The sequence below is a fragment of the Juglans microcarpa x Juglans regia genome, chromosome 3D, assembly GCF_004785595.1.
Source record: "Juglans microcarpa x Juglans regia isolate MS1-56 chromosome 3D, Jm3101_v1.0, whole genome shotgun sequence".
NCBI lineage: Eukaryota > Viridiplantae > Streptophyta > Magnoliopsida > Fagales > Juglandaceae > Juglans > Juglans microcarpa x Juglans regia.
The window spans coordinates 3,705,992-3,721,025 of NC_054598.1; the positions used below are offsets into that span (position 1 = coordinate 3,705,992).

General features: G+C 36.6%; 1 protein-coding gene across 2 annotated transcripts; it reads right to left on the reverse strand.

The window, feature by feature from the left end:
• Positions 1-661: 661 nt before the first annotated feature.
• Positions 662-15,034, reverse strand: LOC121254798 (phosphatidylinositol 4-phosphate 5-kinase 8-like). 2 transcript variants are annotated; one of them, XM_041154952.1, is made up of 10 exons: positions 14,874-15,034; positions 14,049-14,114; positions 12,799-13,881; positions 12,286-12,453; positions 6,027-6,192; positions 4,867-4,977; positions 4,590-4,777; positions 3,339-3,475; positions 1,675-1,843; positions 662-1,090 (listed from the first exon to the last, which is right to left on the reverse strand). In XM_041154952.1, exons 2-10 carry the CDS (start codon positions 14,057-14,059, stop codon positions 817-819), a joined length of 2,307 nt encoding a protein of 768 aa, XP_041010886.1. In that variant the 5' UTR covers positions 14,060-14,114; positions 14,874-15,034; the 3' UTR covers positions 662-816. The 2 variants fall into 2 exon arrangements, with proteins under 2 accessions (XP_041010886.1, XP_041010885.1); XM_041154951.1 differs by lacking the exon at positions 14,874-15,034 and having other exon boundaries at positions 14,049-14,207.

Sequence of the window (15,034 nt, forward strand, 5' to 3'; positions counted from 1 at the left end):
GCAAGGTGTTATTTTTTTTTTTCTTTCATATTTATCATACAAAATGTATAAATATAACAAGTGAATTAGGCATAAGAAAACTATATGTACATTAGATCTATTTTATTGGAAAAAGTATTTTATATTTTAATATATTGCATCAAGTCACGTCAGTTTGTCAATTATTTTTGTGGATGAATAATTTCTCTAAGCATAAAAGATGGCTGTAGACATGGTATTTGGACCAATTTCCAACTCTTGTAAGATGTTGCTCCTAAGATGGTGAGAGAATCCTTGAAGGGGTACTAAAGAAAAAGAACACTGCCCATTGTCAACAATACGTTTGATCTTGTTGCATGCGTACTAGGCTCCGGAAGTGATTTTATCTGAGAATGCAACATGGATATACTACTCTTAACCAAAACCATAGCGAAGCGGGATTTGATTCGAGTTTTTTTAAATGACTCAAAGGACTCTTCCCTTTCGATGAATTATAATTTATAAATCTGGCAGAAGTGGATTATTGTTTATGATGTCCCAACGTGGTTTGCAAGTCAAGTGATCAACAATGTTCCTTCCAGGCAGTAAAATTTTGACTAAAAGCTCCCAAGTTGTTGATGTGGGAATACTATAGAAAAGTGCTTCAATTCAAAAGAGAAGGAAATTCATCTTTTCTTCCATATAAACAGTAAACTGTGGATAATTTATTATATGATGTGTACTTTACAATGAATGGCTGTAAAAAGAATTATGACAAGAAACACAGCTTTTCCTATAAAAGGATGATCATAAGCAGTAAGGAAACAAAAAAAAAAAAAGAGTAAAAAACACAATAGATCATGAAACATCTGGGAAAACTGTCTTCAGGAAATTGATAAAACGTGTAGCATACAGCTTGGGTTCAACTGCTGATATTGTAGTGGGGTCAAAATGCAACGATTTCAATGTATGCTCGAGCTTCTTTTTCACATTGTATTCCTGTAATATATCAATTATTCCCAAATACAGAACAACATCATAAACCTCAAAAAGTTCAACTCCGGAATCATCATCCTGCTGAAGCTTCCGATTAGCCTGAGCTGGCATGTTAACCCCCAACTGTACACGTAACCTGAGGAGTAAAAATGTAATTGGCTGTTAATTATATACTGCTGAGCTAAGCCCTATCTAAATATAGAGAACATTATTCCTCAAATTTCAATAACAAGCTAGCTTCATAGCAGCATCCACTGGTGACAATATCATGAAGCAAATCTACAGCTGCCCTTCATTGTTGCTCAAGTTGGAAGCAATTGTAAAGAACTAGGAAAAGGACTTGAGTTTGAGCTGAAGAAAACAAGCACATAGGAAGCAAGAAATGTTTTGTCCATTTCAATATTTCATATGCACCCATCAGAACCACCATCATATTAACAAGTCTAGCTCAGATTCATGTCAAAGGGCAGTAAAGATGATATTTTACACGTCCATAAATTCCTAGCTTAACTAAAAGTAAAGAACCGGAAGTAAATCGAGTGACTAAAAGTAATTCCATCAACACATCTCAGCTAAGATGTCATAATTGTTGTGTAGGTGCAGGAGAGTATAAATTAGGGGCTGTCATTCCATGAACATAAAGGGAAGGGATGAATGTCTTATTACTGAAAAGAGAAAATAGCAGTGTTAGCAACAAAAGTTAAGAATGATAGGAGCTACCTCCCAGTACCAGGCAGTAAAAGATCAGCTTCCTTGTCACCTAAAGAATATGCTCTCAACGTACTTCCTCTGACGTGAGAACCAGGTGGTTTGCTGACAGAGCTGGGTTCATGGGTTACTAGTAGCAGGCCGTTAGAAGGAATAAAGGGTTCTCCTTGTGAAACTCCATCTGATGGAAATGGAACATAAGCTTGAAAGTGAAAACTACTTAATAATACTTAGAAGTTCTAAAGCAGAGATAGAGCCAGATAATAATAAAGAACGCTCAAAGAAGATATGGTGCCCTCAGATCGAGACACCTGCACAAAAGTCTAAACACCCATCTCATATTATATGCAAGAGTAAACAAACTATCAAATAATTACTGAATGATTACCGATCTCAAAAAAAAAAAAAAAAATTACTACTGAATGAAAGCATATAGTCCCTCATTCATTATTTTTTCCTCTCTTAATCTCTTTCTGCATTTTGGGGATTGAGTGAGTCATGTCCCACCATCATGCTGACAGAGTCCTAGTGGAACTCATAGAAATTCAAAAGTTTGGAGGATGGTCTCCTTGTGGGTAATGTGGCACATTTGGCAAGATCCAAATGCCTAAACTTTTGATTGTGAGAGGACGGTATCAAATTTAAGAGCTATGGTTTTCAGCACCCTATATGCTTGGACAAGTGCCCACGCCAGCTCCCATTGCACTAGGTTTCTAGGATTAAAAATTTTTTGTTCTTTTTATTTTTTTGTGCCAGTTGGGTGTATCTTTTTTGTATATGTCCTTGCTACCTTAGCGCTTTTAATAAAACTGCATTGCTTATAAAAAAAAAAAAAAATATTACTGGATTGCTCCAAACCACATACCAGCTCATTCTTCAAATTAACAAAATATGAGTCCTGAATCCTGAAGTTGTTGGAGGCACACAGCAGGAGAGAATAAAGCCAAATCTGACTATGCAAAACATAAACCCACATTTCTAGCTGTTGTTGCCGATTGTAAAGCCTCTTGGTGCATAAAATCTTAGAACTTAAATATAACAACACAGGCAACCAATGATGCAATTCTAAAACCAGTTTTGATTCGTGAGTAACTGGCACCCCATGGACTCGGAGCTGTTACCTCATCCATGCCCCATGCGTCCCCCCCCCCCCCCCCCCCCCCCACCCCATTCATATAGGAGAGTAAGTTAAGTTTCATTCGACCCAAAGGTCATTGGTTTCAGTTGAAATTGTCACCTGATGTATTTGAAGCACATCCAAAAATGATCAATTGGGTTTAAATGCATGCATTATGTAGACCATGACCATTTATATGTGCAATGTACAAGTACTATGTGTTTTTGTGCTTGTGTCTAGAAGGTATTGTCATTTACCCCCCCCCCCCCAAAAAAAAAAAAAAAAAAAGCATAGTCGAACCAACAAAATTTCAGCAGCTTTCAGAGCTTTGAATGTGGAAGCCAGGAAATCAAGTAATCATATCTCAAATACTACGGAACAGAGCAAGTAATCTTATAAACAACATTTTCTGCGATATAACTGACAGAAATCTTTGTGGGACAGTTAAACAGTTAAATGGCATTGAGAAAGCACAAGGATGTTAGCCAAAATGCAATAAGAGCATAATGAAAATACACCAAAGTTTAGAAAAGATGTTCACAGAGAAAGAAATATCTACCATCACCATGGGGTAAAGCACTGGGATTTTCTACGAGAGCCTTGAGATGCTCAGGAGCTCTAAAGTGTAATCCCAACAGAAGGCTGTAATCAATTATCCGCTGAGATTCTAAGAACATGCAATCCAGAGAAATTTGTCTGTGGTGGAGGAAAAAAGAAATCCAAATCCACTGACCATCAGAAGTACACAAACATTACTACTGCAGAAAATCATATTAATATAGAAAAGATCATGAAAAGAGAAAACAACCCAGTAGGTAGTGCTAGTTGGTAATATACCCATTTCACTCTGAAGTTTGCTATTATATAGATTCTCTACTGTATGGGATAATCAACTTACTGTAACCAGTGTCAAAATCTAAGGTTTTGTAGTTGTAGCAGTTATAACATAACAAAAACCATTAGTGTTGGGTACTTTGGTTACGTCACCCTTTGAATGTTCATTTCTGGATTTCAAGATTCAGGAAGTGAACCAAGTGTGCACTTTCCTTCTCATTCTGTCCTTGCTAAATAAAAAGACAAAATTAAAACCAACTCATTAAGCACTGAAGTACTGTTATTATAGAAATCAATGAGCAGTTGGGAGCACTCACGTCCACATATTGGGTTTTCCTCTGTGCATGGTAGGCAAGGTTATACAATTCAAGATAAGATATGGGGAGGTGCAGAAACCAGTGAGTCTGCTCAATTAAGCGTTGAGACTTGAGATTTCTTTCCCAGTCTTCTCAGTTATTTACTGTTATCATTCTCATCAGTTACAAATTGGTTAGTAATTAGAGAGTTTTTAGGGATTCTATAGGGAGCTCGAAGGGAGATGAGTCCCATTCTCACTGATCTCTACAAGGTCTGAAGGTTTTGAGCCACAGAGGAATGTGGGCTTCAACTGAATCCACCATAACAAACAGCCGCAGGGTTGCTCTCAATTGGAGATTGATTATTTGGGTACTCTGCACAAGTTTGTTGGCTCAGAAATAGAGCTTATTACTCCAGTAATTTGCTCAAGCATTTTCAGTAAAAAAAAATCTTAAACCACATAACATACAGGGCCTCTCTCTCTCTCTCTCTCTCCATTTTATAAGTTACACGCTCTGTGGGTTTTGAATCCATGTAAGCAGATAAATCAATTTGGGTTTGAGCTTAAAGTATTTCAATGTTTCCCTAGTCTTGGTATCAAATTCATTACTAATAAGCAGATCATAATAGGTTGCAAAATCAAAGTTCACACCACAATTTCTACAATAAGAGAACTTACCTAAAAAGGGATTCTCGCAATAATTTGTCCATATGAAATGCATATGATAGATCACGATCTTTCAATGTGGTAGTCTCATCAATTTTGTCTTTATCTGTGAATCTTCCTTGAGATGATCCTTTCAGATCATAACGACGGTGAATTTGTAATTCTGTGCAAAACATATTCCCCATGACCACAAAACGTACCTACATGAAAATGATCAAAGAAACGCATAATCATAAGTTTCCTGCATAACAGAAAGGAAACAAGAGCCATATGACAGGATGAGAGATACCTTTCTTCCACCGTTTAATGTTATCCTGTGGAGCCCAAAAAATTTTGTTATCAGAGTGTTCTCATGTTCCCCTACATGACGGTAATAGTAAGGAAGCATCTTGAGCAGAACCTATATAAAAGAGGCAAAAAATTATATTCATGACTGATGTCCTTCCTTCACGAGAGGTACAATCTAAGAAAGCCGAATAATTCCTCAAGTAACAATTCTAATTAGAAACATGCATTACAAAGAGCCAACAAAAAGTTAAGAAATAGACCATCACCTAAAATCTAAAGCAAATCGCATAGTGCCATTATCATACCCACAAATTCAAGAACACCAAAGGGGGAAAACAACAATAACAGAAAGATAAAACAGAAGAACTATCAACAAATGGATGGAACACTACCAATATCAATAACACAGCATATTTTCTGCTAAGCTGATGGCTTATCCCTGCAAAATTTTAAAATAACAATTCTTATTCTTTAATGGTATTTAGGGACCAAGTCATGGGAAACAAAGGCTTTAAGACTGGTGTTAGCAGGGGATGAACAGCTAATATCCTCACCAATAAAATGTTTAATCATATACAATGGGAAAATCATTGCTTGACAGAGAACAAGAAATAAAAGCAGAATCTTTTGTTTTTTCGTGCTACTATTCGTTAATTCTAATCCTACGCTATACTTTTCTTGTAGGCTCAGCTGCTAAGTCAATCTTCTTCAATTGAAAGCAGGACAGGTACCCCTAATTACAGTGAGGTATAATCTTACTAGAAAGGCTATACAGAATCAAAGATCATCTCTGTAACAAATAGTATAATCATACTAGAAAGGCTATACACAATCAATGAGGATCTCTGTAACAGCTCCATATCCCACGTTGTTTGGATTTAAACAGTTCAAGTTAACACTCAACTTGGAAGCAATTTCAATTTCATATTATAAGCATATCTCAATCATTTAAGAGAGGCAAATGTAAAGAAGCACGAATAAAGTGAAAATCCTGTAAAGTTGACTATTGAAATAGATGATCTTCACAGAAAATAATTATAGAAAAAAAGATATTCACAGAAACCAGCAAACGGCTTGGTAGATTAGTGGACGTGCTAGGGATTTGATACATAGAGCAGAGATAAAATATAACATAAACTAGAAACTTGTGTTTGTTCAAACCTTCAGTTCTGGTTTTTTCAAAGTCTTAATCACAAATCTGTCATCATGAGAAAGATAAAATATACTGCCACTTTTCCCAGGAGAAGAAAGTTCCCTCAGACCATCATCGCCACACATTGACATCATGTACTCAGCTGCATCTAATTTGAACATATCCCTCAAATTCCTGAAAATGGGGTTCATTTGTTAAACAGCCCGCTTGGGAATGTATGGATAGTAAAACATCCATCTGCATAAAAAACTCTCCATTAAGTATGGTTTTATATATTACCCATACACATCTTGTTAGAGATGGTAATAAATTCAACCTCCTTCTCGACAGATTATTGAAGATGACCCCTGCAGTTCTGCTCTATAAATCTCGAATGCAATTTTCCAGCTTATTAATCATTTTGTTGAAAGTGACAACCAATGATAACATGCCCTTTTCTCATAATATACCCCGTTTGTCAAGAAACATTGTACTTTGGCCTTAAAAAAGAAAAGACCAACTCTCTCTCTCTAAAAAAAAGATATATTTATAAAATCTCACAGAACTCTCAGTAATTTTTTGACAAGTAAATAACTCCCAGTACTTTATCATTGATCTGATTGCTTTTCAAATCCTAATTGTAATGCAGTTATAACTCTTTTTTGAATGATTCCTCAAACAATGTCCTCAGTTGGATGTAAGGGGCATTAAACATAGCAATATTGATGACAAAATTCTCTTGCCATTTAAGAACTCATATTAACTAAATCATTTTCAGGTCATCACTTCTTATAACAAACAGAAAGATGCTTAGTGGTAAATAAAACCACATCCTTCACCAAACAGCATTCATCAGTGGTCAGGAGTATTATTAGTGCTAAATATGAATAAAATATGAAGTAATTTCACCAAGGCAAAAAGGAAGTGAAGTGGACAATCAAAATACTAAAAGGCTCCCAACTAACTGGATCTGTATATGAAACTGGTAATACATATGGAATTTAAAGAAACTAAAATAGCCTCTCAATCATTTTTTTTTTTTATAATTAATAAGAATTTTATTACCAAGAATAGGCACAGCCGAAGTACACAGGAAACATACAAAGGAAATACCTGCTATACACTAGAAAGCAAGAAACTACGACAGAAACAGATTCAGTACATTATCATCATTCCTTACAAAGATCCTAGCCCACAAACTCAAAGTAGAAAAGAAAAAATAATGAAGATCTTCAAAAGAACGCTCTGTCTTCAAAACATCTCTCATTCCTTCCCAGCCATAAACACCACATTAAACACAAAGGAATCATTCTTCATCTGGCAGCAGCACATTTCCTTGCCTCAAAACCACGCCAACATGCAAGGAGATCCACAATTTCCTTAGGCATCACCCAATATAAACCTGTATGACCAATAACCTCATTCCACAAAGACTTTGCCACCTCACAATGTGAAAAAAAAAAGAAAAAAAGATTTACAGATTCACCATCCTTCTTGCATATGACACACCAATCAACTATACACAAACCACGTTTTCTAATGTTATCCGTGGTTAATACTTTCCCTAGAGCAACCACCCAACTGAAGAACGCCACCTTAGTAGGTACCTTCACCCTCAAAATGCTTTTCCAGGGGAATACACAGCCAAAATGACAATTAAGCATTTTATAAAAAGAGCTAACTGAAAACCTGAGATTTCCAGCATGATCCCACAATAGCCTGTCCTCTCTTCCCTGCATCACTTTTGAGTTGCAAATTCTTTCCCAGAAAATCTGAAACAACATTCACTTCCTAGTCATTTGCATCTCTAATAAAGTCAACATTCCATAGAATATTATTATCTGTACATTGAAGGTAATCTGCCACAACAACATTTTGATCCCTTGCAATCCTGTAAAGAGATGGAAAATCTGATTTAAAAGCTGATTCCCCACACCAAATGTCATGCCAAAAGAGAATCCTCTTCCCTTCCCCCACCTTAAATTTAATATGTTTAGAAAACTCCCTCCAACCTTTCCTAATACCCCTCCATAAACTCACCCCATACGTTTCTCTAACTTCATTAGAACACCAATCCCCCCACCCACTCGACCACTCCCATATTTAACAGCAACAACATTCTTCCATAAAGCATCTCTCTCTTCATGATATCTCCAAAGCCATTTTCCAAGGAGTGCTTTATTAAACAGTCTCAAATTTCTCACCCCCAATCCTCCACAAGAAACCAGTTGACAAATCTTATTCCAACTAACCAAATGTAACTTCTTTTCCTCTCCTATTTCTCCCATGATAAATATTCTCAATTCTACTAGCAACCCCAGCCGGCAAAGGGAAAAGTGAAAGAAAATATGTAGGAAGATTAGACAACATACTCTTTATCAAAGTAATTCTTCCCCCTTTAGACAAATATAACTTTTTCCATCCAGCCAACCTTCTCTTCTCTCAATCTTCTCAATAACCCCATCCCATATCAAAATAGATTTGTGAGGAGCCCCCAAGGGAAGACGAAGATACTTCAATGGCAGTGAAGCAATCTAACACTCCAAAATATTAGCCAAATCTGAAATGTTACCTACGGCACCCATTGGTACAATTTCAGACTTGTTGAGGTTAATCCTGAGACTCGAGACAGCTTCAAAACATAACAACAATGCTCTCAAAGATCAAACATGTTCTTGATTGGGATCACTGAAAATCAATGTGTCATCGGCAAAAAAAAGATGAGATAATTTCATGCTATTCGGTTCCTCATTGCCCACCTCAAAACCTGACAAGTACCTTCCTTCTACCGCCGCTTCCAACATTCTACTCAATGCATCCATGACAAGGACTAAAAGAAAAGAAAAGGTGATAGCGGATCTCCTTGTCTCAAACCACGTGAACTATTAAGGCCTCGTTCACTTTTACAAAACTTTTCATCTCATCTCATCTAATCATTATAACTTTTTCAAATTCCCACACAAAATAAAATAAACAATTCAACTTTTTCAGATCTCAAAACAAAAATAATATTAAAAAAATATATTCTAACAATATTTTATTCAACTTTCAACTTTTATCTCAACTTATCTTATCTCATCTGCGAAAACAAATGAGGCCTAAAAAACCCAACCGGAGTGCCATTCACCAAAATGGAAACTCTCGACGTCAAAATGCAATGTTTGATCCACATACACCATTTCTCTCCAAAACCATATCTCCCAAGCAAATACAAGGGAAAATCCCAGCTAATATGGTCATACGCTTTTTCCATGTCGAATTTAATCAAAATTCCAGATTCATTTGATTTAATTCTGCTGTCCACATACTCATTAGCAACTAATACTGAATCAAGAATTTGTCTCCCTCTTACAAAGGCATTTTGAGATTTCGATATAATATTTCCCAACACCCCACTCACACGATTAGCTAACACCTTCGAGATTATCTTGTAAACCTCATTCACCAAACTAATAGGCCGAAAATCCCGCATCTCGCATCTCCACAACCCCTACCTTTTTGGGAATAAGTGCAAGCTCTCTCCAACCATTCTGCACTTGCTTGATCAATAGAGTTAAAAAACAGTCCATCAAGCTTTGGTCTCCAATATTCTTCTCTAAACTTCTCATAAAAACTGACAATGTGATCCTTAATGACCTCTTGATCTGAAATGATGTTTTCACCATCATGAAGAACTTCAATTGCATTATTTCTTAGATGAAAGTTCGCCATACGGCGGAAAACTTTCGTGCACTTGTCACCTTCATTTAGCCAAGGGACCTGGGATTTCTATCTCCAAGAGATTTCCTCCATTAAAAAATCATCCACCACCACTTTTTTTCTCTCCAATTCCTCACTGGATAAGTCCCCCAACAGCTCCCTTTCCTCCAAACTTTGCAACTGCTGCATCAAAAATTTCCTTTTATTTTCCGTGTTCCCAAACTCCTCAGCATTCCACTTCTTCAAATTTGTTTTTGATGCTTTAAGTTTACGGGCCAGAACAAAGCTCGGAATACCAGAAAAAGAGTATGAAGACCACCACATTCTTACCTTATCCACAAAACCCTTAGCCTCCAACCACATATTTCCAAATTTAATCTTTCAATCATATAGGGCAAGTGAACATTTGTGTTATCTTTCAGTTTTTCTTAGAATAGTCCTAAGGTTGAAATATATATATATATATTATAAGTAAACGATTGTATTAATAGAATAAGCATAGCCCAGCGTACACAAGATGGTATACAAGAGGAAAACACCTATCTAGGATGAAGAAAATGAAACAAGAAATTCATTCAGGTCTAAACTATTAAAATCTATAGCTATGGCCCATATGAATAACATTCTAACAAAAAAAAATCTAAGGTCCTTAAAAGATCTCTCCTTGTCTTCGAACATCGTGTCATTTCGTTCCTACCATAAGCACCATAGAATACAAATAGGAATCATCTTCCACACGGCTTTGATTTGTGAAATACCCCATAGATTTGTCCAACAAGCCAAGAGCGCCTCCACTGTGGCGGGCAATACCCAAGCTAACTCTAATCGGCTGAACACCTCAACTCATAGCGCTCTAGCAACATCACAATGCAGTAGAAGATGATCTACAGTTTCACTACTCTTCTTGCACATGCAACACCAATCTATTATGATCACCCCACGTCTTCTCAGATTATCCGTCGTCAAAATCTTTCCCAGTGAAGCTATCCATGCAAAGAAAGTTTCTTTGGGAGGTGTCTTATTCCGCCAGATCCTCTTCCATGGAAACTGAGTGTTCTGCACCTGCGTGGGAGACTTATAGAACGATCGAACTGAAAATGTGCCTTTACCAGCCGGTACCCACCACAACTTGTCATTTCCTTGGATGCTCGGTCTCATAGAATACAAAAGTCGGAAGAACTCCTCAAAACTACCAACTTCCCAGTCTTGGCTGCCTTGCTAAAGACGATGTTCCACTGTATTTGATCTCTAGCTATCACCATAAAATTAGCCACTGAAGCTTCTTTCTCACATGCAATCCTGAATACTGAGGGGAATAAATCTTTTAGTGTATTATTTCCACACCATATGTTGCTCCAGAATTTTATTCTAGAACCAGCTCCCAATACAAGTCTAGTATGACGAAAAAAACACCTCCCATCCCCAACTAATATGCTTCCAAGTCCCCATTTCGTGAGGCCGATTTACCTCTCTGCTACACCAACCTCCCACACACTTCCATATTTATAATCAATCACCGACTTCCATAGAGCTTCCGATTTCATGTTATATCGCCACAACCATTTTCTAAGTAGTGCCCTGTTGAAAATCTTTAGGTTTCTAATACCCAACCCTTCTACGGGAAGTGGGGAACATACCTTATTCCATTTGACAAGATAAAATTTAAAGTTATCCCCCATGCCACTCCAAAGGAAGTCCCTATACAGTTTCTCAATCTGGATCGGCACACTTGCTGGAATTGGGAATAGGGATGAAAATACGTTGCTAGATTAGAGAGAGTACTTTTGATTAGAGTGATCCTACCCCCTTTCGACAAGTATAATCTCTTCCAACCAGCCAATCTACGTTCGATCTTCTCGATCATTGTATCCCATATTGTTACAATCCTTGAGGCAGTCCCCAACAGTAGATCCAGGTAATTCATAGGTAGGGCAGCAGAATCTAAATGAAATCTATAGTTTTCATATACACTCCAAAAAACTTGCAAAATAATAAGTTTAAGGATCTAAATGAACATGAGCAACATAATGGATGATTTGGAAACTCGAACAGATGCTGCCATTATAAATTAAATATGAACATCTGCTTCTTTTGATGATCTCAAGACTTATTTTCTCAGCAAGTAGCGATTCACTAAGACATACTAGGAAATTTGCCTCATTGGACCATTAGCAGAGTGTCTATGAAAGTGGGAAGTCAAACTTGCAGACGGTAGATAGATAACCTTCTTTTCTCCCACATCTCTTCCTTTCCGTGCACTTCACAAATTGTAATTAGTGTCCCAGCCATCTACCCAATGGTGATCAATTGGGCTTTGTCACCAACGGCATTCTATAATGTAAATTCCAAATCACGGAAAAAAATTGGAGATGCATTAAGCACTTGTGGTTGTTGTTGAGTTTGTAAAGGTCATAACACTCTTCTCTAAAAAAATTAAGATCATAATTTGGGCAGTATGCAGCCTTTTCAGGATCTAAACAAACAGATTTATAGTCATTTAGTCTCAAACCAAAATATTCAATTGCAGGGTGCTAATTAGTATACTCTTTCACAAATAAAGCAATGACTATGCATGAGATTGAAAGACACCTGAAGACCATTGGGCAGTAGTCTTTCCAGTAGAAATCGTTAGAATAGTGTGGAGGTGTAAACTGGGAACCCTTTCTTGGGAAATACATCCTTATTCTAGCTCGATCGCCAAAATCAGAAGACCGCACTGCACGCATAGGCACTGGTGTGATCTTGCCAACCGTATACCTGTGAACTTTAAATTAAATACTTCTTTTATAAGTGCTCTAAATGAGATGCTTAACAATTGTTATAAAAGAATCGATTGGGGGAAAAAGAGAAGGCAGCACATGGAAGCAAGAATCTACAGTGGGAAAACCAAACAGATCTGAACAATATATCAGACAATCAAACCAAAACAGAAAAAAAAAAAAAATGGTTGAGTGGAAGGTAACATGAAATGATCAACCTTTACAAGAAATCTAACTTAAAATTTAGATACACGGTAGTAATGGACACAATTGATGACAAAACAAAATAAGAAAGATATACCATAGAACTTGGCTTTCTAAGTTGGGGGGTCATCTGATTTACCTTATGCCAAGTTGTAAATTAAGCATTAAATAATAGCTCTGATGGCCTTTGAAAATGTCCATACACGAGTTCCCAGTTGCTTCTTTCACACTAAATTTTTTACGCTGTTTAGTTTTGGGTGATACCACTGCAAGTTTCCTGATTCTCTCTTTTATTAAAACTCCTTGAATATATTCCCTTTCATAAAATAAAGTACTGTTATCTTGTGCCTCATGTTGCTCTTCATGAGAGGAATGGAATGACATGCTTGAAGATTCATGACATCTTATGTTCCGACCATGATCAAAGAGGCCCCAATTTTCATCTGAAAATGAAGCCCTTCGTAATATGCGACCTGTACTTCGTAAACCTCCATCAATAAAAATCTTCTCAGAAAGACTGCGCTTAACACTTGGTCTTGTAGCCCTGCCTGCCTCTGAGTTCAATGACGAACTGTGAGACAAAAAGAAATTTCTGTCATCACGTCTAAGGGAGTTATGCCACTTTTTTAAAGAGGGATGTTTACATCCAGCAGGATATAACGTTCCTTTTCCATCTTTTAGGCCCCTACTCCACTTTCCAAAGTAATATCCTCCATCAGCAAAGCTATAAATTCCAGACCCATGTCTGAACCCATTTAACCAAAAGCCATCAAAACGATCACCATCTACCCATTTCATAACCCCTCTACCGCACATTTTCCCACCTTTCCAATTCCCGATATACGTGTTTCCACCATTCCAACAATACTTGCCAGAACCTTCATGTACTCCTTCCTTCCATGAACCTTCATATGTATCAGAATTAGAATACTGCTTTGTTCCAATTCCATGCTGAACATTCATCCTCCAGGTCCCGCGGTATACAGACCCATCAGGTCCAGTGAACGTGCCAAAACCATGAAGATAACCCCCCGAGATATCACCCTCATATTTTGCCCCTGATGACCAAACGATCAGCCCTTTCCCTGACATTTTCCCTCCTTCCCAATCACCTTCATAAATTGTTCCGTCGGACCATGTATATTTAGCTTTTCCATTGAGCTGTACTTCGTCAAAACTACCACTATAGATGTCTCCATTTGGAAAGACTTGGTCAGTAAGTCTGAAAAGAAAAATCCAAATATATTAACCAAAACTCAATCCCTGTAAATCAAATTTATACATAAGAATCATGAGTTCATGTATGTATGGCCAGATAGATGGAAGAGGGAGATAAATATAGGAGAAAGGTGGATGGATGGAGAGAAACAAGATTTTTGTGACTTTTACCTTTCAGTCATTAAAACACCGACGAAGAAATTCCCTATTTCAGACAATCATGTTCAGTTGGGGACGCTGAGCAAGCAAAACAGTTCTAGCTTAGTATTAGTCAAGAAGGGTACATCGAAGAACAAATAGCGATTACACATTCGTCTAGTATCATGATATAATTATTTAAAATTTTTATATAAAATATAATAAATAATTAAAAATTTTATTTTTAAAATAATAATAATATTTTATTTTATTTTTAATTTTTATCTAAAATTATCTTACCTCATTTACTGCTCAAACCGCAACCATATCACACATTTTTAATTATCAAATGCTTTGCCGTTCTATCATTGCCATTTTTTTATTATTGTTATTTCAACGGTTGACATCCAAATCTTAAATGCATGGTCTAATCACACATTTGATCTTAATAGCTGGCAATCGTGTTGGATTCTGTTTTCCCATAATGATGTTAATTGTCAGTTACATGCTTTAATGCCACAATATTCATAACCTCGAATCCTCCAAAACAAAGAAAAAACTTGTCTTCTGACAAATTGATAACCTCATCCAGCACAAATTAGCAACAACCCTGCAAATAAATAAATAGGATCAAGCTCTTGTAATCAAAATAACATCATCAAAATCTAAATAGAATAAATTTAATTGTTCATTCTCATTTATGTACACCAAATAAAAAAATAATAATCTTCTGCCTATAGAAGTTGCAGTGAGAGAAAATAGATTAAAGAATTCAAGCTTGTAACTCGATGATGATAATCAAGAAAGTGAACAAATAAAATGATTATTAAAAAAAAAATGAGAAAACATAAACTCAACTGAGTTAGCCTCGAAGATCAATCCAATCCCTCTGTAAAAGCTGAAACGAGAGAAAAAAAAAATCTCTGGCGAAGTAAACTTAAGGAAACTGAAAAGAAGCCACGTCCAAATTCAGACTGAAAGAGCCACCAAATCCATATATTATTATCTTTTTCAAAATT

Excerpts from the sequence above, each read along its gene's own strand:
- LOC121254798 (XM_041154952.1), bottom strand. Across the intron at positions 4,978-6,026 it reads TGAAAAAACCAGAACTGAAG|GTTCTGCTCAAGATGCTTCC; the intron begins GTTTGAACAAAC and ends TCTTTTATATAG. Across the intron at positions 1,844-3,338 it reads TGCTTTACCCCATGGTGATG|ATGGAGTTTCACAAGGAGAA; the intron begins GTAGATATTTCT and ends CATTTCCATCAG.